This window comes from Fopius arisanus, unplaced genomic scaffold (assembly GCF_000806365.1).
Source record: "Fopius arisanus strain USDA-PBARC FA_bdor unplaced genomic scaffold, ASM80636v1 scaffold00022, whole genome shotgun sequence".
Classification (NCBI taxonomy): Eukaryota; Metazoa; Arthropoda; class Insecta; order Hymenoptera; family Braconidae; genus Fopius; species Fopius arisanus.
In genome coordinates this window covers 1,332,363-1,355,097 of record NW_011887761.1, presented here as the reverse complement: position 1 = coordinate 1,355,097, position 22,735 = coordinate 1,332,363, and the positions used below count along the sequence as shown (strand labels likewise).

Here is a 22,735-nt window from a genome sequence, read left to right as displayed (position 1 = left end):
ATGCATGAGGAGTTGAAGAATCCAGCAAGAAATGTCAGGCAATTATTCTTGGCTGGAATGGGCCTCGTGTTTTAGAGAAAAATTTCTATAATAGGAGGTAGAGTCATTTGTGAGTGGATAATGTAGTCAGAGAGGAGATTTGAGTGCCAGTGGGCTAATTGAGTGGGCCGGATTTCAACGCATTTGTCCGTTTATATATTTCTTTCATGAGGGGCGGGATCGACTGGTGCCACTGCAGATGATACTTCTTATTCAAAAAGAGAAAGAATAGAGAGGCCCCTTGGGAGTTTTTCGTTCGGATGCCGCGGCAACTGCTCTCCGGCCACTTTCATTCGGTTTTTCGAGTCACACACAGCGGGACATTAACCAGATCACCGGATATTCTTGTGACAAACTTTCTCACCCACTTCAGCCTCCTCTTCCACCTCTTATTCAGTTATTTCCACTTTTTTTTTTAATTATTAATCTCAAAAGATTTCTTATGATACGAGAGCAAAGGGAGGTATTTGACGGTTCGCTTGATGAACTCCCTTTTTTCATAGTATCATGGAAGGTTGGAGAAAAATTCAGATCGATAGAAAAATTTCAGATCAAGCATTTTTTCAGATGTACCAATTTGTCCAAAAATCGTTTTTTTTTTCAATATCCCAAAAATTCTTTATTTTCATTTGTGTCCTTAACTACTACTTCATCGATTATCGTTAATGGTCCAGTTACACTGAGAAAAAATTTTTTTTTAACCAAGAATGTTTACATACCACAAGAAAATGTATTTGGCATTATAGTAAGTCTTATGGGAGTATTTACTCACTGATTACCGAATTTACTGGTGGGAAGAAAATGGCAAAAGTAATTTTTTTTCTCAGTGTACTCTAACTTAAAAAATTTATGAACAAATAATTTGTTCATTTTTAGGGCTTAAATTAGGATCTGATGGTTTATTTGAAACGTTTTTTCTTATTAACAAAAATTTGTTCATGGTTTTTAATGAGTAAATACAATATTAAATTACTCCACCTGGTGGAGTGTTAATGCGGTACGTGCACGGAGAGAAAAATTGTTAAAAAATTACAAAACATTCAAAACAGTAATCAGTAAAAATTACGGAACAGTTACACATTTTTTCACGGAAGGTTCCGTACTTTTTCGTGAACGTTCTGGACTTTTTCCGGCAAGACCACTGAAAATGTGCGTAACTGTTCCGTAATTTTTACTGAATATTGTTCTAACTGGCAGGGTACAAGGCAGGGAACAAGCACGTAATTTCTAAAGAATTTTTCTCTCCGCGTGAACTTGCAGAATTGTTCTCTCCAAGAACTTGCAGCTTACAGAAATTCGAAAATCCCCTGTTTCGCTATTGAGAGAGAAAAATTTCATAAAAAATACAAGCCTGTTCCGTAATCTGCTAGTTAAAAGACTATTCAGTAAAAATAACGGAACAGTTATGCACTTTTTCACTGAATGTTCCGCAGTGAGAAGGAAATTATTCACAACTTTAAATATTCGCGCAATGATATTATAACTATAAAATAGATAACATTGAAGTATATCCTTTTTCTCGTTATTATCTAGTTCGCGCAGAATGACTCGAATGCCTCTATCAGTAGATGTGATGAAAAAAATCCCTGACAAATGATCAATTAGTTTGCAGTTTCCCTTGACTTTTAAACATTAAAATGGATGTTGTTTGCTCATCAATGTTTCATGTCAACGGTTGAGGCCAAGTGTTGTCGTTGGCAAAGCCCTAAGTGGTTTTGCTCATAAAGTCGTTACAACCACCCAAGGATAAGATCCCATTTTTTAAAACCAAAAGCCACATGGGTACCTCGTACCAACTTGGCGTGATAGTTGCCAGTTATTTACATTAGGAACTGCCACGTACTCAAGCCATCGAACTCTATCGAGCCCCTTCAAAAAATTCAATGTACCTCTGGCCCTTATCATCTATTTTTCCTCCATTTCTACTCGCTGGATCAAACCTCAAGATAACAAAAAAGGTGACTATCACGTTACACACGCTCGCACGAGCCCCATGAATTCACTTTTCCTTCTGCATTTCACACTGAGATAGAAAGAGCGAGAATGACTCAAATGGCCAATAAAATTAAGAGACAAAGCATGCGATACACGAACAAGTTGCCATTTTAAACCTTACGGAGAAAAAAAAGTCAAATAAAATGTTGAGATGAAAAAAAAAAGCTCTTCATGAACGGAAACTAAAATACCAACTTGTGTTTATGGTAATTCTGCGGTGCGATCATATTCCAAGCAATTTAAATGTTGACCGCGCTGATTGGCAAACATGCTCACAGAAGGGGAATCCCTTCTATTTTTCACCTCTCTATCGATCCTAAATCCTTGGAAAAAAAAAAGGAATTTGAGCAAACAACCCCACGATCGTGTTTGTTTTCCATGAAGTGGACTTCGTTTCAGCCCAATCTTCACTAATGCATCCCCCGTCCTCCAACTGGCGAAACGACTTCTCTCGTTCTCTGTATCAAAACCTATAAACAGGGAGGCTAGTGAATTCAATATGAAAAAAAGAAGGAAACGTACCTGGTCCCATAATTTACATATCCGGAGGTTCCAGATACGAGAGAGTGGACTCCTCTGCACTCTCTTAAATTTCGAAGAAAAATACTTTGCGAGATATTGCCTATCACTATTTTATTCAATAATCTACACTTGAAAATTCTCTTTTATTTTCGTCACAAAATCTACTGCTTTTTCAATTATGCGAGTCTTAATGCAATTCCAATTTTAAAAAGGCCATTCAATTTTTTTTCATTCGATTTTTTATGTTAAATGACAATTGGATTTTCAATAGATTGAAGATTCAGAGGAATCTCCAATTTCTTCCTCGATTTTCCAAGAAATTAACTGATTCGTTAATGACGAATTGTTTATAAATCTCATGTCACTTTGTTATTAAAAATGGTATGTTTTTTACTTGAAATTTCAAGAGCAATTTTCGAACAGTTTATTTTTAATTCTCATTTTGGGGATTATCGACTAATCAAATTTGTTTTTTAAATAGCATAACTGAATTTGCTTCTTAAACAATTTCTTTATCAACAAACAGGGTAATTACTCCTTAACCTGAATACACTGAATACTATATTGCAATACTGATATATGATTGGTATATATGAGGCGTATTGATTTGTCAAAAGTATCAATTGTTTATACCTAATTACATTATGGTGCACTAGATTTTTCGAAGTCATTCTGACAAAAGCGATTGCAAAATAATAATAATGAAGGTGAAGAAATACAATAATGTGTGATGTCGATGACATTGTCAATGTCGAAACAAATCACAGATGAATCATCGTGTAACGACAGTGAAATATAATTCCCCCACCCTTAATTGTTATTCATTAGAGAATTATTCATACTAGTAATAAATGACACGAATGACTTTTAACTCTTCATTAACGTTCCGGCTGTCTCATCATCCATCTGAATGTAAACCTCGCCTTAATCATCCATTACGCGCAATAAATCATTTCTTGAAATTATCGTCAAATATATAAAAAATATATGGATTTATATTTCAAAGAAGGCCTATATCCAAATTCTCATGTTAACTTTTTAGTACATCAAGACAGTCTATTTATTTATATATCTATATCTATTTATAGTTATAATATCGAAATTCCTATTTGAAGCTGTAATCAAGTTCAATTGAAGTCCAATATCCCGCGACGGGTCCAGAATTCAAATATTTTAAAAGTACGATTTTTTAAATAAATTACTTTCTTATTAATATCGACGACTAGAGTTTAACAACATTTATATATAAAAAAAATATTTAATTTCATGGATACATTAGCGACTGATTGAAGACGGAATTTTAAAAAATTTCTATATAATATACACATCATGATGATGCCTCGATATAACATTAAAAAAAAAATAAAACAGGAATTTTAATAATTATCATGCTTTTATCGAAGAGAAATAAAAATAGTGGAATGGTTTCCAATGGATTGTGAATCTATTGTATGAAAAAAATGGCTTTACCAAGGAAATTTACTACACTATAATCCACACATTTCAAGGACATCACTCATTCACATTTATTTGTGGCAATTTCAGCATGCAAATTTTTACTATTTAATCTCCCCTGTGCATCACTATTTCTGCCAAGCGATTCCACGCTAATGAAAAATTTCCGCGCAGGCTCAAATTTTTTCCGCAATTCTAGCTGAAATTCGTAGGAAGAAATTCCATTTCCCTTCCACGAAGATGATAATTGCTGACGAAGATGATAAATGTACATAATATTCTTACTTTTCAATATCGGAATTTTCAATTATATCAGTTTGAACTTAATTTGAGTTAAAAAAGGTCACGAAATTTCTCATATATCTTAAGAATTTAAGAAATAAGTATTTCATGTTAAATGATAATTGATTTGTCACTAAAAACATGACTTTTCAACATCTTCCCAGTTTATCCGTGTTACATCGAGCTGAAAATAGAAAATTACCAGAATACTCAAGAAATCAAGCGATTTCATGTCACTTTGTGATTGTTAAAATTTTTGGGTCTTTTAACTTGAAATTTCAAGTGTAATTCGCCGACGAGGGAAATTCTGTCCCCAAATGAAAAGTTGCCGTGTGTCAACAGTACCTCAAATCGTCCCAACCACAACTATAAATTCTCAGTGCCATTCTCGAGAATGACAAACGACCGCCACATGCGCAATACCGTAATACACATAATTTTAATAGTATCACCGAAGGTTATTACACGGTCAAGTGGGTTGAGTTGATTAGGCCGGTCACGCTAAAGGTTTACAGTGGCCGTCGCATCGCGAGCCGAAAAAAATCCACGGGGGGACATACATAACGCCAAAGAAAAAGAAACAGCCTATAACCAACCTGAGAATGTATCACATATAGCCCGACGCACGCGAGCTAAACAGGGTTATTAGTTATTGTTGTTTGAACAGGTGCCAAATAACGCGAACAATCTCGAACAAATGAGGACCACACAAAATCCCCAAGCAAACACTCGACAAAAGAAAGTAAGACAAACAGTTTAACAAACGAGAAGGTGATAATTTAGGGTTGAATTGACAAAGCGAAGCTAATGCGCCAAATAAACTCATAAACTCTTTAGGAAATTGAACCGAGTGTTACACAAAGTGGTGGCGTATTACCGTAGTTTGAGAAATGAGGGGGGTAGAAGAAGGAGCGGTAAATATGTGAGATAGCGCGAGTGTAGGAGGAACGATAAAATTTATCTAACCGACTAAATAAACCGGTTCGGCAATGCCTCTAGCACGTGCATTTACCAGCCCTCCGTGCACTCCCGACGTGCATTTACCTCCTCTTACAAGTCATTCTAAATGTTTATTCATAAACCCTAAAAACCGCGATGTGAGGGTCAAATAGTGGGAGATATGCAGGAAGATATACAGTAGCAAAATGAGAAATTAAGGGACAACGGGCCATTTTGTTTGTCTAAGTAGCGTAGATACTAGTGACAGCAATGCTCGTATACATTGAACCTTGTGTACATTCCAATGGTCATTGTTATTTTATTCACAAGCTAGGTGAATTTAAACTCGTAAAGTGTCACAATGTGCCTCCCACACGTGCTATTCTTGATCGTTAAATCGAAATATTGTGGGTATATTTAGTGACTAATATTTATCCATGGAGTAATTTTCACTCTCCATCTCATGATATCTCAGATATATTAACAACAATCAGACGGCATTCGGCTACTATTAGATCTGTTGATCTCGGCAATCATCAACTTACATACCTCGGAGAAAGGCCAATGACGGTACGAAAGGGGTTACAAAAAACCCAACGGACAGATTGTAAAATTTACGAGGCCTAAACTCCTCCGGTGTTTCAAAACAAAAAAAGACATGCTCTCTTCAGGGTGCAATATGCTCGAACGAGAGTGTTTAACGATCACCACGATGCGCGTAAGCGGCTAAGAATTTATGAGCCCCGGGCTTTTTTACAAATATTATCTACAAAATATAGTGCAAAGCTTACATGACGAATAAATAATAATCATTCCTGCGACACTGCGACCGAAGAAACAAATAAATCCAGTTGTTATTTTTCATATAAATATCACTATATTTCCTTTATCTGCTGTTATACAGTTCAATAAATATCTTCATATAAGTGTATATACAAAAGCCGGCAGGAGATAATGTTATACATGAATAAGTGTGTACTCCAATTGTTTTCTCTCGTCGGATTCATTTAAATAGTCGACACGCCGCCGATTCTCTTTGATAAAAAAAAAACACAAACAAACAATTGAATAAAAAAAAATTAGATTGCTACATGGAGTTCATTTGAATACAATCACAAGGCAACTTGACTAAAGTAACAACAGAGAGTACCAACAATTTTTCATACAGATCGACGGTAATGGTTTTTTAAATATATATATGGCACAGACTCGAAAGTTTCATGAGTCGCACATTCACACAGTCACACCGGTGTATGTTAAATAATTCTACACAATGATTCATTAATTATTGAATGATTAATGAAAAGCACACGAAGAGGTGTTCAAGATAATTTGGAAGAACAATCACTAGAGTTTCTCGAGTGCTCGAGTATTGGTGAGGAGTTCCCGGGTGAGCCGCCAGACCTGCTTGGCAGCGTTTTCAAGTCCACTGGGTGATTTGCCCTTGAAGAGATCGAGATTTGGCAGAAAATAGTGAGGACATCGTCGACACTGGAGACAAGAGATGAGTTGAAGAAAGATGCCATTGATTCTGTCACCAAGACAGCTCTCGTCCCATTCGATTTCGTGTGGATGCTTTTCGCATTCGTACAACAAGAGTGTTTTCATGTGATAGCTAGTGACAGGATTGCCGGGCAAGTCCAAGTGTCGATCTCGTAGAGTCTTCAAGATACTGAGACAACGTCTTCGACTAGCTCCTTGAAGGAGTCTGTTCTCGGCATCGATAAATGACAATGCCCAAGCATCACCCTCCATCGCTGATTGCTTTCCCTGGAGGCCAATGCACTCCTTCGACAGCATATCAAAACCCTCGGCTTTGACCTCGGCGACAATGTTCGGATGGGGCCAGGGAATTTGAGGGATTGGCCAGTGAGACGCTGATCTTGGCCACAAACCGGCGCACTTGAATGCTGGTGTTATCTGCACAACGTATCTCTCACGGATTCTCAACTTCACTTCAGTCGTATCGGCGATCATCTTAACAGAATCTCGATAAGCACACTTATCACACGCCTGTGCCACAAGTGTCTGAAATCTCGAGCGTATTTTTCTAGCACTCAAATAACCAGACGCCGTGATGAATTCAACCCACAGTGACATTGAACGCTTTCTACCGTCGCTGAGTTTCAATACAGCGCAACCCGGCAGGGTGCCATCATCCACAAAATTCAAAACACCCATTTGATTGAGATAGATGACTATTTCAAATTCAGTCGGTGATATGACATCGAGTCCATCAAAACGCCCATTGTAATCCGTCAAGGACGATATGAAGCGCGGCTCCTGCACTTCAACTTCTTTCAGTACATCCTGAACCACTCGACAAACTTCTTGAATTGTTTTGGCAACCTGGCTTTTCCGCGACATTACACGCTCCCCAAAGTATTTATTAATTTGATAGACCATCTTGGAGTGGGATGCCAGCATATCCGGTGGCACTAGCATCTTGACGTCGCCCCCAGGCTGAGGGCACGGTCCAACTTGTAATCCCAATCACCGCATCCCCATGACAAACATCCGAAAAATAAAAAAAATAAGAAGCTCAGCTGACTGGCTTCAGACGTTCGCCGATCGGCAAAAAACTGCCGACGGCGTCAGTTTAATAATTCAAGTTTTTAGTCACTCTTCTTCACGCCACTTGGTACTCATCCACAAATAGCTACTTCCAAGCCGTGATGTCTCTTTAGAGAGAAATTCTCGTAGAGCGTTGACTCCGCGATAACTATCGGCGCAGGAGAGACACGAGCGATGCGTCAGGAAGAGAGTAGATTGAAGACTGTGCTGGTCCACCTCGGTGCCACCCACCCTCGGCCCAACTCTACCAGGTGAACCACGACGGCCCCTCATCAAGACCACGCCTCCATCCTCCATTCCACCACCAATCCTCATGGTGCTTTCCACCAGTCATGCGCCGCCCATAATCGCTCATCGATCCAACCTAGGGAATCTACCTCTCTTTCTCACTTACTTGGCTACCCTTTCCCATCAGTGAATACCATACTCCAGGAGCTTTTGCATGAATTATGCAGCGGGACTCAAGTATTTTTCTTTTATCTATCGAGGGGCGAGAAATCACCTTTGTACTCTTATTTATTTTCACATTTTTCAGCGTGACCACCAGAATTTCATTTCCCATTCCCATTCCCATTCCCATTCCCACCGGAGAATTGCTCAAGGTGAGCCTCTCAAATTTCACCGGCTGTTTTTCACACTTGGATCATCTGACTCATCTTCCAATCTACCTCGTTCATGTCTAGCACCTCTAGACAGCCTCTCGTCGAGAGTGTCAACGTAATGTGCCTTCCTTATCGTGTAGCATAAATAAATACCGAGTCGATAAGGATAGATAAGCAAGCGAGTTATTTAGCACGTTAGATGATGATATCCAGTAGCGAATGACATTTGTATAGACCTGTTGTTTTTCTGAAGCATGTAGATAACCGGTGACATAGAAAAAATAGTTTATTTATTTCAATTGCACCGCGCTTCTCATGATTGTACTGTAAATCTACCTTTTTATCGTTAATTTTATGGGGATCTGAATATATTCCGTATGAACGTATTGACGTTATCAGAATCATCTGATCGGTCAATATCTCAGGTTTAATGAACGTTTGCTAAATTATTTTCGACGGAGTAAAGAGGAAATGGGACGGGTTAACTGAGTCGAGAGTGATGTGGACAGTCAATATAATGTCTATTTACATATTACATATGTGAAGCAGAAGTTTTTCAAATATAAAATAAATACTTCAAATAAATTTTACATCTGTGAAGATATTTACATTCAACAACGATAAAAATATATTGTCCATGTGAAGTTCATAATAATTATTAACAAGATCAAATTTCAGTAACAAATCACATTGAATCTGTCTGTGAGTGAAATTGAATTCATTAGCTCACAGATTGAATTCTATAATAACAAAATTTAACTCAATTTAAAGAGGCAATAATGAAAGAGGAAAACTCCTGGCAAATGAGCGAGTGTAGTACTTTGCTGTGACGATAAACGCTAATTGGACATAATATGTCAAATTATTGGCTAGAGTTTCTCGAGTGCGCGGCTGTTGGTAAGCAATTCTCGTGAGAGTCTCCAGACTTGTTTAGCTGCGGACTCTAATCCATTTGGTGACTTTCCCTTGAATAGATCGAGATTCGGCAGAAAGTAGTGCGGACATCTGCGACATTGTAAACAGGATATAAGTTGAAGGAAAATACCGATAATGCGATTGGCTAGACAACTGGCCTCCCATTCGGCTTCCAGGGGATGTTTTTCGCACTCATAAAGAAGAAGAGTCTTCATGTGATAGCTGGTGATGGGATTGCCAGGGAGGTCGAGATGTCGATCACGAAGAGTCTTGAGGATGCTGAGACAGCGCTTGCGACAACCACCCTGAAGCAATCTCGTTTCAGCTTCCTTGAAGGACAACACCCAGGCATCCCCCTCCATCGCTGATTGTTTTCCCTGGAGAGCCAAACACTCTTTCGACAGTAGATCAAACCCACCCGTTTTGACTTCAGCGATTAACCCCGAATGCGGCCAAGGACCCCCCGAAGCTGGCCAGTAAGCAGCAGATCTCGGCCAGACACCTGAACACTTAAAAGCCGGTGTGATCTGAACAATGAACCTCTCTCTAATCCTGAGTTTCACCTCAGTTGTATCAGCAATCATCTTGACACAGTCCCTGTACGCACACTTGTCGCAAGCTTGAGCAACTAGCGTCTGAAATCTAGATCGAATTTTCCTGGCACTGAGATAGCCAGAGGCAGTGATAAACTCCACCCACAGCGACATGGAGCGTTTCCTTCCGTCGCTCAGCTTGAGCACCGCACAACCCGGCAGGGTGCCATCATCAACAAAATTGAAAACACCCATCTGATTCAGATACAAGACCACCTCGAATTCACCGGGTGATATAACCTCAAGTCCCTCGTATCTACCATTGCACTCGGTCAAAGATGATATGAATCTTGGCTCCTGCACTTCCACCTCTTTCAGCACATCCTGAACGACTTTACATACTTCACGCGTTGTCTTCTGTATTTGCGCCATCCTCATCTGAACTCGCTCCCCATGGTACTTATTCATCTGATATATCATGTCCGTCTGGACGGTGGAGAAATCCGATGGCACAAGCATATTGACTCCCATGTCTCATCTAACCCTCATTGTTTAACTCAATGCTGGCTCATCCGAACTATCAACCTCTCTCTACCAACTCTATCAACAACAAAATCAACTGAACTGTAATAGCAACGTATTTATCTCTTGTTGTTAACCGATGACCGCTGAAAAACTAGGTATGTGACGCGCGCGACGACAGAGTCCCGGTCAGGTCCACTGGTATTAGCTATCGGTGGATTTTCCTGATGGTAATATGCGCAACACCACCGCAATACCACTGCCAAGTCCCGCCTCCATTCGCGATAGATTCACGTGGCGTCTGCGCGATTCTGCCACGCCCAACGCGACTCATCGCATGCCTCTCTCACCATCTCCCTCTCGACTTCACCACCCTAATGGGTGTTACAACCTCACACCCATAAGAAAATTCACAATCAACATCAAGTTGACCAGTCAAAAAACGACAACTCGACCAAGTGATGCAGCTGAATAAATTCGTTCCGATGAGAATCACCTCAAGTTTCTTATTGACTTAACGAATGATTGATTTGATCGTGATGACAGGTGTCAGCTAGACACTTGCTGTTTTAATTCCGGCGGTTCATCAAAGGATACTTTATATGGTCTTCATCGTCAAACATCTTCAGCAAATGCCAGTGGAGAAAAATCAGCGAACGACAAAAAAAGGTAGATATGTGAAACCCGTGATAGGGGGAAGCCCACCCAACAAAACAGAGCACTCATTCACGGATAATTGAATAAAGCCCCGGGAATCCAATCTAGTAGAAGTTGGAGTGGTAGATTGGTAGCCAACGACCCCCGTGCGGCCTTCTAATGCGACTTGATTCATGAGCACCAGCTACATCACCCTCGCCAGCCACATATTTCTGCTGAGGGGTCAAAACACTCTGCGTCAACCCCCAAAATGCTTTCTCTGCCCTAAATGCGTCTTTCATCATCCTGTGTTTCGACTTAATTCGTTCATCCACCAATTATTTTCTCACTCCTGGGGAGATACATTAATCGTAATTGGTGATTTTTAATCAGGTTCAGAGTCATTATCCACTACCATACAGCATCTGTGTGCTATCAAACTTCTCATAATATCCGTCTTCTTCATTTGAATTTGGAGATCAATCCGGGAGATCAGATTCATCCATTGTCCAGTACCTTGAAAAGAGCACTGTTGATGTTTGGAAATCATCCCAACCGTTGGATCGTTTCGCGTCTTCATTGTGCAATGGAGGCCCAACACAATCAAAGAAAAACAGTCATCCGAGAAGATTCAACAGACTCGGCCTTGTAAATCAGCTCGAATGAACATCCCCGAATAATCCCTAGTATAATCCCCAAGGAGGGCTTGGTGATCGGGGGGCTTGAGCTACGGCAGCCGGCGAAATAGACGCTTGTACTCAAAGATCTAGTCGGTGAGATCAAGCAAATGGCATGGAAAATGATGAACAGTCCTCATTCCAGAAATATTTGACTCGGATACTTGGAACTCGTTGGAATACGATAGAAGTTTTTTTACCTTAAACTTCGGATATTGTAGTTGATCATATTCTTGTTTCTATGCGATCACTCTATTTAAAAGACCTGACCCAAAATTGAGTCTCAGAAAATAATTTACCAAATACCCTTCGACCTGCATAATTAATTGCAATATTTTCCTTTATCACAGTAAAGGAGAAAGTTACTCTTCATCAAGATTATTTACCTGTTATGAGAACACATTTTCTTGTCGATTTTTTAAATTGGTGAATCCCTTGATAGTTGATTGATTTGCTTTCACACTGGAAGAAAATTTTGTAAAAGATTTTGTACTGTTAAACATTTTTTGAAATTTATATCATTACATGAGTTCGTATTTAATTTTAATTGAAAAGGGTCATTAAATTTTTCGTATATCTCGAAAATTCGGGAAAATTCGCTTTTTTATGTTAATATTCATTTATTTTTCAGCGAAACCTTGAATTTTCTTGCACATGAAATTTCAAGTTTAAGTTTCCAATGGTGTGAACACAATGAGATTCGCTTGTTCCCTGAGAATTTTCACGGTTTCTCATGACTAGGACTATATCATAGTTGGTTGATCAATTCATGAGTTCGCATTATACTTACAATTTTTCTTAGCACTTTGTTAGATAATATCTTGCATAAAGAGTGTAATGCTTGAGATCAATGTTCCGTACACTTGAATTAATAAAGAAAGCCTTTATCGTGCAATCAAAACGAGAACTGCACAGTTGGAGATGATGAGTAATCAGACCAGCAAAATATGAATTTTTGTAATTAATTCAGTTCTTTATATCAAGCAAACTGCATGAATTCATGGGACGGCTTAAGCTACCGATTAAAAATTCTGGATAATTGAATTTTTTCCCTGTGGAACAATTTTTTTTCTCTATATCAGAACAAAAATATTTATCAAAGAATTTCGCGATTTAAAAAAGTCACAAAATAGTTTTTGATTTTTTTTGATCGTGTGGCTCGCTTAATCATTCAAAATCATCACTTATTAATTCACCGGAATTTTCGTTAAATTTTGCAAACTTTACATGGAATGTGGAAAATTACACTGGAATTTTTACTTTAAAAAACTTAAAGTTTTTAACAATTTTTCATTAACGAATTATCGATTTTAGATCGACATGGCACCGAAAAACGATGAAAATTTGGGGAAAAAGGGAAAATTCAAGCAATAATTTCCAAAAATATTGAACCTATTAAAAATTCACGATGAGCATGAAAACTCAACTTTTCAGAGTTTGAATTTTTCCTTTAAAAAAAAAACCTGGTGCGTAGGAGGATCTGTCACCGGAAACTGAAAACCTTATTTCACGTTTTATAGAGATCAGGAAGTGTTCAGTTGAGTTTGGAATAAATAGATGGAAACTTGGGTTTGTTTACGAGAGACCGGGAGACCCTTCGTTGCGGGTCATTAAAGAACCCTCCACCAGCCCACCAGTCCCATCAGAAGGTTCAATTTATGATAACGACAGGTACATTCTCCAGCAAATCTTCCAACATTATTGATCCGTACACGTACACCGGAGCCGTACGAAAAAATAGTGATACTCCACTCCAAAAATAAAATCATCTCACAGATATGCGAATATAATAAAAGAGAGGCCATGCGTGAGTACTAGACTTGAATAGTTACAATATATTGGTACAACAAAAAGATCGATGAAATAGAATCACGACATAATTTAATCAATGACTCATCCGATTAGAAACCGATCTGAGGAATGATAATTCATAAGGTTTTCGTTTATTCTGAAATATGGTGCATTATCTCGTGAGAGAAGCAGAAGGATAGGTACATGAGAACGTGCACGTGGCTGACATAACTCATCGCGGGGAGAAAGCGTTTCAAAAATGAATGTTCCAACCATTAGACGCATCCCCACAGTTAGTTATGTCTGTTCATCACGGAAACATTCTCCAGTAAATTCAAATGATTTAGTTGCAATTCACTGTGAAACACAGACTAAAATATATTGCCAACGATGAAGGTCATTGGATCATTAGAGAGCGGTGTAGCAAGAGGTGTGGATGATGCTGTACTTCACCTTTCGATCAGCATCGACCGCTTAATCTGTTTGTTGTACACCGCCGGCTGCTAAGTGGTTTCCCATTGAGTTTTTCACTCGGGGCACAGTACCCCATACAAAAGGATATCACTCCACAGAATGGAAAACCTGGGGACGTCCCTGTCGGGGTCCCTCCTGCGAAATGTGACACATGTTGTTACATCACCAGTGCCCTATTGTTGGCTCGCCCCCGATTGATGCTCGATGGAGGGGAAACAAACTTGTATATAACTAGGAGACGAACAGCGCATAGGGAGTTACACTAATCGTGTAACACTTGACACCCGACCACCACAATTCTCAGTGTTTGCACTATGTGGGGTCCGATGTGCTTTTTCAAATTTGGCTCGTACTGATTTTTACAACTGGCGGATCAGCAGATTCCCTCACGGACAATACACAAAGTAGTTGCACATTCGCCCAAGTTTGCTAATCTGCTACTATCTTACGCCGATCGTGTAATGAACGTTGGGTCAGTCCCTCGTGCCATCATACACCCCTAGCATTCATGTCTGATGATCGGTGAAATAAAATTTTGAAATCGATTATATATATTTGTTCTAATAGTTTATGATCGCTTTATAATCCTAATCCGCTTTTCAATGCAGGAGATATTAGGTTGATGTTTGGTCTTTCAGAGGAGATCTGATGATTTCGATCGAGAAGGCATTCGATTAATTTGACAGACTCGGTAACTATTATCCGTAATTGCGCAGCTGAATAATACCAACTGGATCGAGCAGTACGACAGTTACTGAACGGCTAGGTGATATAGTATGACGAAGATGCAGTCTGAGCTTCAACTAAATGGAACGGTTCAGTCAATTCACTAAACTATACAACAAAAATTTTATTTTATAGAATCAAATATGATTAAAATCGGTTAAATCTGTTGGGTTTACAATTGAATGCCCAGTTCCGATCAACGGAACCGGGCCAATAGGAAAAAAATCCTCAACCGATAAACCGTGACTCTTCTATCAATGCGCTTCACTATTGAATTAAGGAAAGGAACTACCGAACTATGAAAATAGCTGCGAATTGAATTCAGTTGATAGTCTGTTATCACAATGGTATCTATTGGTAGTACGCGTTTGACATTTTTCCTGGATAAATTCGAGACATCATCAATAACCCAAACTCATTGCGATTCGATATTTTTTGTTAATGAGACTAACAGTTTGCAATGAAATGATAAATCTTCGATAAACCACTCCTTCATCAATAGACGCTGGTGATAATTCTGAACGCAAACAATCGAATGACCAATAATCCCCGATCTTCTGATAAAACCCGACTCCCGGTCAATACGTGATGTATCAGTCTCTTTTTCCGAGCACCTGAATAATAGATTCCCCAGCACGACTCGTCTCTTATCACATCCCTCCAGTGTTTGCAAGAACTCTGTGCATGCGCAAGCCTCAAAGGGTGACTCCAAGTCCCGGTCTATCCCCTAATCTCTATCTCATCATCCCACACATTTGTCCATCAAACCCTAAAGAATAACATGCACCTCAGCTCGACAAATTACCGAAAATCTTTTAAAATTGTCAAGCCAACTCTGTCGTTTATTCTCCTGAATTAATGTATTTACATTTCGTGAGAAATGACCTCTCAAGTTTCCCGATAGCATTGAACAATTTTCTTCTATATTATTTACTGTCATCCTGACTTATTGGGGAATAGTGGCCTCTCAAGGGACTTGAGGACCTTCCGCCGGATAATTAGGTTTTGACGGGTGTCAGCACGCGGATGCATACACGCCACCCTAGGAAACATCGTCGACTCCTGTTTAGCCTCTCCAGCGACAGAAATTCAACATTACACCCTTAGTAACTGTTCTGATTCGTTACACGTCAGGTTCGTATGACTTCATGAGTCTCTTCATTAATTCGGAATTTGAAATTGGTCATGTTGGGTCTTTCCGTTGGTTCGTTTCGTTCTACTCTGTTCTGTTCAGTTGATCATATCTTGGCAGTACTTCAGCCAATAAGTCAGCGGATAATTATATCGAGTATAATTTAATTCGTCGCCATTAATGGCATAACAGCCGCTTAATATATTCTCATTAAAACGGCCAACGAATTGAGAGCCTTGTTAAGTCACTGGGCGGTAAATAAAGACTCTTTCCACCGACCCCTCTTCACCTCTTCATCCACAGCATGAGGACATTATACAACATCCAAAGAGCGCAAGTCCTCTCGTACCTTCCTGGGGATCGATTCCTGCAGCCTGTACAGGAGAAGCTCCTCCCACCAAAGTGACGGCCATCTTTGCAAAGCCGGCAGAACTGTGTTCACTATATCGTATCACACTTCACCGCATCCAGGTTACATACTTACCTTTGCGAGCATGCGGTCTCCCAACAAACGATGCCGGCATAACACATATATATATCTTACCCTTCTTATGTCCACTCATTTTTTTTCCCTCTTCTTTCAGTCTCCATTTTTTCTATTCCTGCATATCCTTTTGTATTCTGATGCGCGGCCTTATCCGACTCTCACTGGTTCCTTGCGAAAAGGTCGCCACACTCATGGAAGAGTTAGGTCCTATCGACTCGACGTATTCGGTTGAGCATTTTTTTACCATTCGTTGAGCGGACCCAGGCATTTATTTATTCAGTCATAAATACAACAACTAGTACTTCATTCAATTGTTTGCCAATTCTAACTAAATTTAATTCTATCTCATTTTCCGTTGAATTAACGGATGGGCTGATCTTGTAATAATTAGCGAAGACCAACTTAGTGTGATAAATTCGTTATATATTATTTAATGATGATTTGTCTAGATCAGCGGGACTCTACAATATCGTACTAATAGAAGAATTTCGATTCGATTCGATTTTATGAATGGGGACGTAGTCGGTTGACCACTCGTTGAGAAGAACCGGGCATTCAGTCATGAATATAACAAGTAATATTTCATTAAAATGTCAGCCATTTTTAATCACATTCGATTCTATTTAACTGGTAAATATAGTTACCAAAGAGGTATACTTGGTGTGAAAAATCCTGTTTAATGATGATTTATGCGTAGATGATTGGAACTCTAATATAGAAGCCGAATAATGACCGATGATAAGTGACGGTAGTAACGATGCCGAGGGTGTGTGACTCCGGCCCACGTCCAAATTAGGTCAAGTTTAGTCGGATTAGTACTTGGATGGGTGTCCGCTTAGGTACACTTCTCGGTGCGGGACTACCGGGGCTAGGCATGTAGAGAACTACTGTGTTCACCGAGTCAGTGTGATTAATGAACACAGCAGAATCCCTACATTACCAACCGGCCCCATGACTCAGATTTTCTATGGTTTCCCTCAGTACAAGCTAAATGGGTGCAGTAACCAAAGTCGGTTCATGGCACCGTAAAAACAGAGAACGATAGTAGGATAGCTTAAGGCTATTAAGGCTATAAGCGACGAGAGTCGTTTATAAAACCGTAAGTGGTAGTAGGACATGAGATACATAAGGATCTCAATAAAAATACAAAAATAGTATATTTCAAAAACAACTTTCTACACGAGTTGCTACCGGATGCGCTTCGCTTCGCCTGCCCAAAAAGTGACTTTCTCGCACATTGCGAAGACAAAATATATAAAAATAATGACCGATCATTAGAGTAATATAATTGGGAAACTATTATTTGTTATTGTACCGTATGAGTTGTCATGGAAGATGTTAGGAGCGATTGGTTATGTTTCGATTCACGAAGCGGAACATTCAGAATGTCAGCATCACCATACGTGCTTTCCATTTTTTTTATAGATCTCCAATAGGTCTCATTGACTATGACAATAATCTTCCATGGTCTGTCGAGATTATTTCCATTAAACCAATACAATCGCACGACCGTTGCCATCCACAATTTAGATAGCTATCATGTGCTTCGACTAGATGACGAAGTCAATAAACCACAATTCGATAACTATTACCAAAAGCTCTCGTGAGACCGATAATTAATCTGGATCAACTGCGTATTTAGTTGAAAGAACATTCCTGAACTAGTAGACAGAATTTTCAATCGAATCGCTGGGCTGATATAAGCAAATCCTTTTATCAGTGCAAGAGATTGACCCTGTAATTCCATGTAGTGGACATTTCATGGGTCTGATTTGAACAAACAGTTGATTTGAGTTCATTTGGGACTAAATAAATTGTATTAATCGATGATCTTGTTAATCTTGAGATTGTTGGTGTTGAATTTCTTTCTCAAACATTAAATCTAGCTTCAGAAAAAGAGATACCATCTCTATATATTTTCAGTATCATTATTTTTCCAATTGATTCCATTAATTTAAGTGAAATCGACCCAAACATTAATTTTTCTTAGTTTTCAATTATTATTGGAGCTGAATTCTATTTTGATTCGGAGAATGCCATTTTTAGCAGATATTTTAGGAATATGAGTCCTTTATGAGAATCTATAAAGAACAATGTGTAACATAAAAATAAGGTAAAAAAGAATGGAAAGAATTTCCTTGAGAAGTGAAAATTCGTTAATTCTCATAATTATATTTATTTTTGTTTCAGGTGTTGAAATTCTGCGATCATCTTCACGGCAAGTGGTACTTCTCAGAAGTGCGAGCGATATTCTCACGACGGTACTTGCTCCAAAATCTGGCCATCGAGATTTTCCTTGCCAGCAGAAGTGAGTATATACGTACCCTTCCTAACAAAAAAAAATACAAATTTAAAAAAAATAAAGAAGTTTTGCAATGGTGCTGCCGGGTGACATTCCAATTTTCTTGCTCGAGATGCATTTCACACGCCACACGAGACAAGCTCTAATCTCTTATGCTGAAATAAAATAAAGAAAGTAGAGTGCACTGGTGGGAATTCCAAGCGTATCTTCGAGGTGTGTGAGCGCGTTTTGATGGAACTCGAAGATTTTTCTTTTTACCATTGTCAACATAAATATCAGTCACGCATTACGGTATGTATTTTTTGCGGGGACGATTCATTATTCCAATGGGCTGCTTTTTCATTATTCATTTCTCCGGGAGTCGCACAATTTCATATATATTTTTTTTTATTGATTCTTTTAATAATTCATTTTACATATATATATATTTATATATATATATACATATTTTTTTTTACCGAAGCAGCCATCTGCAGCCTCTGAAATAATAAATATGAGACAGTTGCGTATACCTGGCGAGCCGGGTCTCGGTTTCGTCCTACTGATTATTTCACCGTCCAACGATAAATTCCCAACGTCCACGTAGATTCTAATCTCAATATCCTTGACTCTACTCTCCCCTACGCGTCTCCATGAACCTCTGGAATGTCACCCCTTGGGCACAAACGTCGTTTGTCCAACGAGTAAAATTTTGATCGTGAAGAAAAACAAAGAGAATTTACTGGTGACCTATGAATCATTATCCGACTTAAGTGTTTGAGCATTAAAATTGAATAAAAAAATTTGACACTTTTTTTAAATCAACAGCCTCAATCCTCTTCGCCTTTCCGGACCAGACGACAGTGAAGAAGGTGATCAAGGCATTGCCGAGGGTCGGCGTAGGCATCAAATACGGAATTCCACAGACTAGGTAAGGAGCAAAATTTCAAGATGGAAAAATTCAAAACTTTTTTGTCTCCCGGAGATTCACTTAAAACCAATTCCACTTGGAACGCATGCGGACACGCTCTTGGCATACCGCGAGTTTCTTTGTCTCATTCGTAAAGAGTCCTCTATGCTTGGGTTTGTTGGATCATGAGGGAAAAGAGGACTTCTCCTGTGCGGCGAACAACACAGCTTTGCGGCACTGGACCATCCATTAAACTATCCCTCTAACGTATATAAACCCGCGAGAGATACGATGCTCATAAATATACGCCGGTTCGAGACCTCTCGACGTCTGATCCGACGTAGATTCCTCGCTCCGTTAAATAAAAATATAAGACCTCTGGGGGGAGAAAACCTTTATAAGTTTGCTAAAATCACAGTCTCATTTCTTCGATGATACCTCGTTGCCAGATATCGTTATCTTTCTAGATACCGATTTATCGAAATCTATCATTTCTTTAGTTGGCGTTTACTTGGCGTATGCTATATTTTTGTATCTTAATGACAGTTGTATGCTCGTTTCGATTTGTGTTTAACGTTATTGTCGTGTAAAATATTTAATCAACTTTTTTTTTTATGCTGGATGGGTAAAAAAATAGCTGCAGATAGCTGATCACTTTCTGCTTGAGATTGTCCACTTTGAACTTGAGATAGAATTTTTTTTATTTGGATTACTTAACAAGTGTTTAAATGGAGCTTCACGGATTAGAATTTTTTTCCAAGCGACGGTACGACAGTTTTTTAAATAAACATTATTTAGGGTAGAAGCAGCATCATTAAATACGGTGAAATAAATTATATCGATTGACCCTTTTGTTTTTGCGGGATTATTTACGATAGATACAAAACGATTATGTATAAATATTCCTTTTTCGTTAATTTTGAAGTATAAAGAAGTCCAACCGGATGTAATTTTTCGAGCCATTAAAAATTCAGTTTTGATATCATAGTAGATTACGAGTGAAAATATTGAGAAAATGAAATAGAGTGTACGCGTAACCATAGAAATATAAAAAACAAAATGTATTACGATTCAAAAAACATGAATGGCGCATGTTGACCTATAGTAGGTTTCTTACCCTTTTGAAATCGTAAATAGAGTCGGAAATATAAAAATCACTTTCCTCCCAAACAATAATTGAAACATGAATAATTGGAGGATAAATCTTTAAATTGCGGATGGGTTTAGCTATAATCTGAAATATTTTTAAAAGATTCTTCACGAAAAATCTGAAACTTGTCACATTTAACTCAAAAACAAAAAAAAATGAATGAAAAATAGTTTTTAAAAGCTACCCTTCAATGATTGAAAATCATAAAAATATCGCATTTCTCAATGAACTGTTTTTTAATATTTGTCGTTGCATTTACGATCTCAAATCGATAAAAAAAAACTCGTTTGAGATCGTAAATGAGGCACGATGAGGCGTGAATTACGATTTCAATCTAAAAAACAAGCAAAATTTCCATAATATCCAGTTGTTAAATCATCATTTACTCTCTTCGAGATTGTAAATTACCCCCTCTAAGAAAATATTTTACATAAAAATACATTCCGTGATATTTTTTCAAAATGAAAAATCATTTGTATCCAATTGATTGGCGGATCTTAGTGAAACACTATTCCTGCTACTGAGTAATCCTGGCTAGTTTTTATAGAGCCGAGAATCAGCGGTATAATAATTTGAATATCTAATTAAAATTTAGTACAATAATGTGCGGTAATTTTCTCTTGATAACCGCTCCTCTGATAATTCCCCTCCGATAAGAATTAGAAGTTGAAATCTTTAGTGTCCAAGATTTTGATTTGTTGGACACTTTAGATTTTTTGATCTTTGTCGTATGCAATAAATTGGGACCTTCATCCTATTGAAAATCCCCTCTCTTCATATTTATATACACATCCGGTGTTCTCGTTGATGTTTTTATCCCGAACGCATGCCAGTCATTAAATCTTCGCCGTGATGTGTAAATTCTCAAATCAGAATATTCTCACTCAAGGATATCGCGGTGATGTAAAAGACGGAATGGATTTATTACTCCGGAGGCGGTGGAAGTGCCTTTATGATGCATTTGCACTCGTGCGAAAAACTCGGCTCGACTGGTTCCGTTGATCGCACTTTGATCAGTACCGAAATGGTATTTAAACTGGAGTAATAAATTGCACTCAAGTATTTTTACTTGTTAAATTCTCCATTCGTTGGAGTGAAACTCCTTGATAATTATTCAGTCGAACATTCCCACGTAAATATTGATACCAAATATTAATATCCATTTAATTAATACCTCCAACTAATAACTTTCATTAATTAATTAATAAAAATTAATTCATCGCAGAGAAAAAAATCCTATTCGGAAATAAATGGAAACTCAAAAGACCTAGCCCCTGAAACTTCTTGAAATTTAAAATCAATAGACAAATCTTGGACTATACTTTTGTCAAGTCTTCATTCCAGGAAGACGTACTTTAATATTTCAGGTATCTACAAAAGATAGGTTTTTAATTTAATTTTGAATGAAATTTGCTCAATAATTTTTCAATATCATTCATGGCAACTTATAACAATAAAATTCCGGAATAATTGACCCTTAAGTTTTTTTGGCTTATTATTGCTTAAAAAAATGAAAAGTCCAAAGTTCCGACGTATTTTGTTGTTGAAAGTTTTTCACGTACTAAGTACTATACATTGAGACTTAGAAAAATCAGTCTGCAATTGCCTCCGCAAACATAGGATGTGAAAATTTTGGAGTACCAAGTCCAATAGTACTACGTACTTAGGAGTTCGACAGTTCATAAGTTTGCGGAGACTGAAGGACTTGGCACATTGGATTTCATTGGGAATCATCTTACTGATACTTTCGTTTTAAATTTCTAGGAGGGCATCAATGATGTCGCCGAGACAACTGATGAGGAGCTCAAACATGACTCAAAAGTGGCAAAGAAGAGAGATATCGAACTTTGAATACCTCATGTTCCTCAACACAATTGCTGGTAAGTCTGATGATAATCCATTCTTGAACCATTCCATCTGCGCATCATGAAACGCAGTAATGGAGTTTCTTCAATCCTCGTATACGTTGAAAGCCGAAAAAAAAGAGGAAATGTTGCCGAATGTTGTTGGGATATACGAAGAGAGAGACGTTAGAGTACCGCAGCTTTTTATGGTTGCACACGGACGGATGGAGTCTGTCGTGGCGTATTAGG

At 38.3% G+C, this 22,735-nt stretch overlaps 3 protein-coding genes across 6 annotated transcripts in view; 1 reads left to right on the top strand and 2 right to left on the bottom strand.

Annotated features, from left to right (window-relative positions):
• The window catches only part of rg (rugose), a 126,531-nt gene that overhangs the window by 77,930 nt on the left and 25,866 nt on the right, over positions 1–22,735 (top strand). For all 4 annotated transcript variants that reach the window (XM_011301440.1, XM_011301443.1, XM_011301444.1 and 1 more), the window contains 3 exons: positions 18,492–18,609; positions 19,411–19,513; positions 22,407–22,522. In XM_011301440.1, the coding sequence (XP_011299742.1) occupies positions 18,492–18,609; positions 19,411–19,513; positions 22,407–22,522 (337 nt within the window). The remainder of the gene's footprint in view (positions 1–18,491; positions 18,610–19,410; positions 19,514–22,406; positions 22,523–22,735) is intronic.
• LOC105264512 (protein mab-21) lies at positions 6,103–7,994 on the bottom strand. The gene has a single exon (XM_011301438.1). The coding sequence runs from the start codon at positions 7,675–7,677 to the stop codon at positions 6,580–6,582; it is 1,098 nt and encodes a 365-aa protein (XP_011299740.1). The 5' UTR covers positions 7,678–7,994; the 3' UTR covers positions 6,103–6,579.
• On the bottom strand, positions 9,006–10,565 carry LOC105264513 (protein mab-21). The gene has a single exon (XM_011301439.1). It carries the CDS (start codon positions 10,385–10,387, stop codon positions 9,278–9,280), a length of 1,110 nt encoding a protein of 369 aa, XP_011299741.1. The 5' UTR covers positions 10,388–10,565; the 3' UTR covers positions 9,006–9,277.

Bases quoted from the DNA above. Each gene is read 5' to 3' on its own strand.
- LOC105264512 (XM_011301438.1), bottom strand. From the start codon at position 7,677: ATGCTAGTGCCACCGGATATGCTGGCATCCCACTCCAAGATGGTCTAT.
- LOC105264513 (XM_011301439.1), bottom strand. From the start codon at position 10,387: ATGGGAGTCAATATGCTTGTGCCATCGGATTTCTCCACCGTCCAGACG.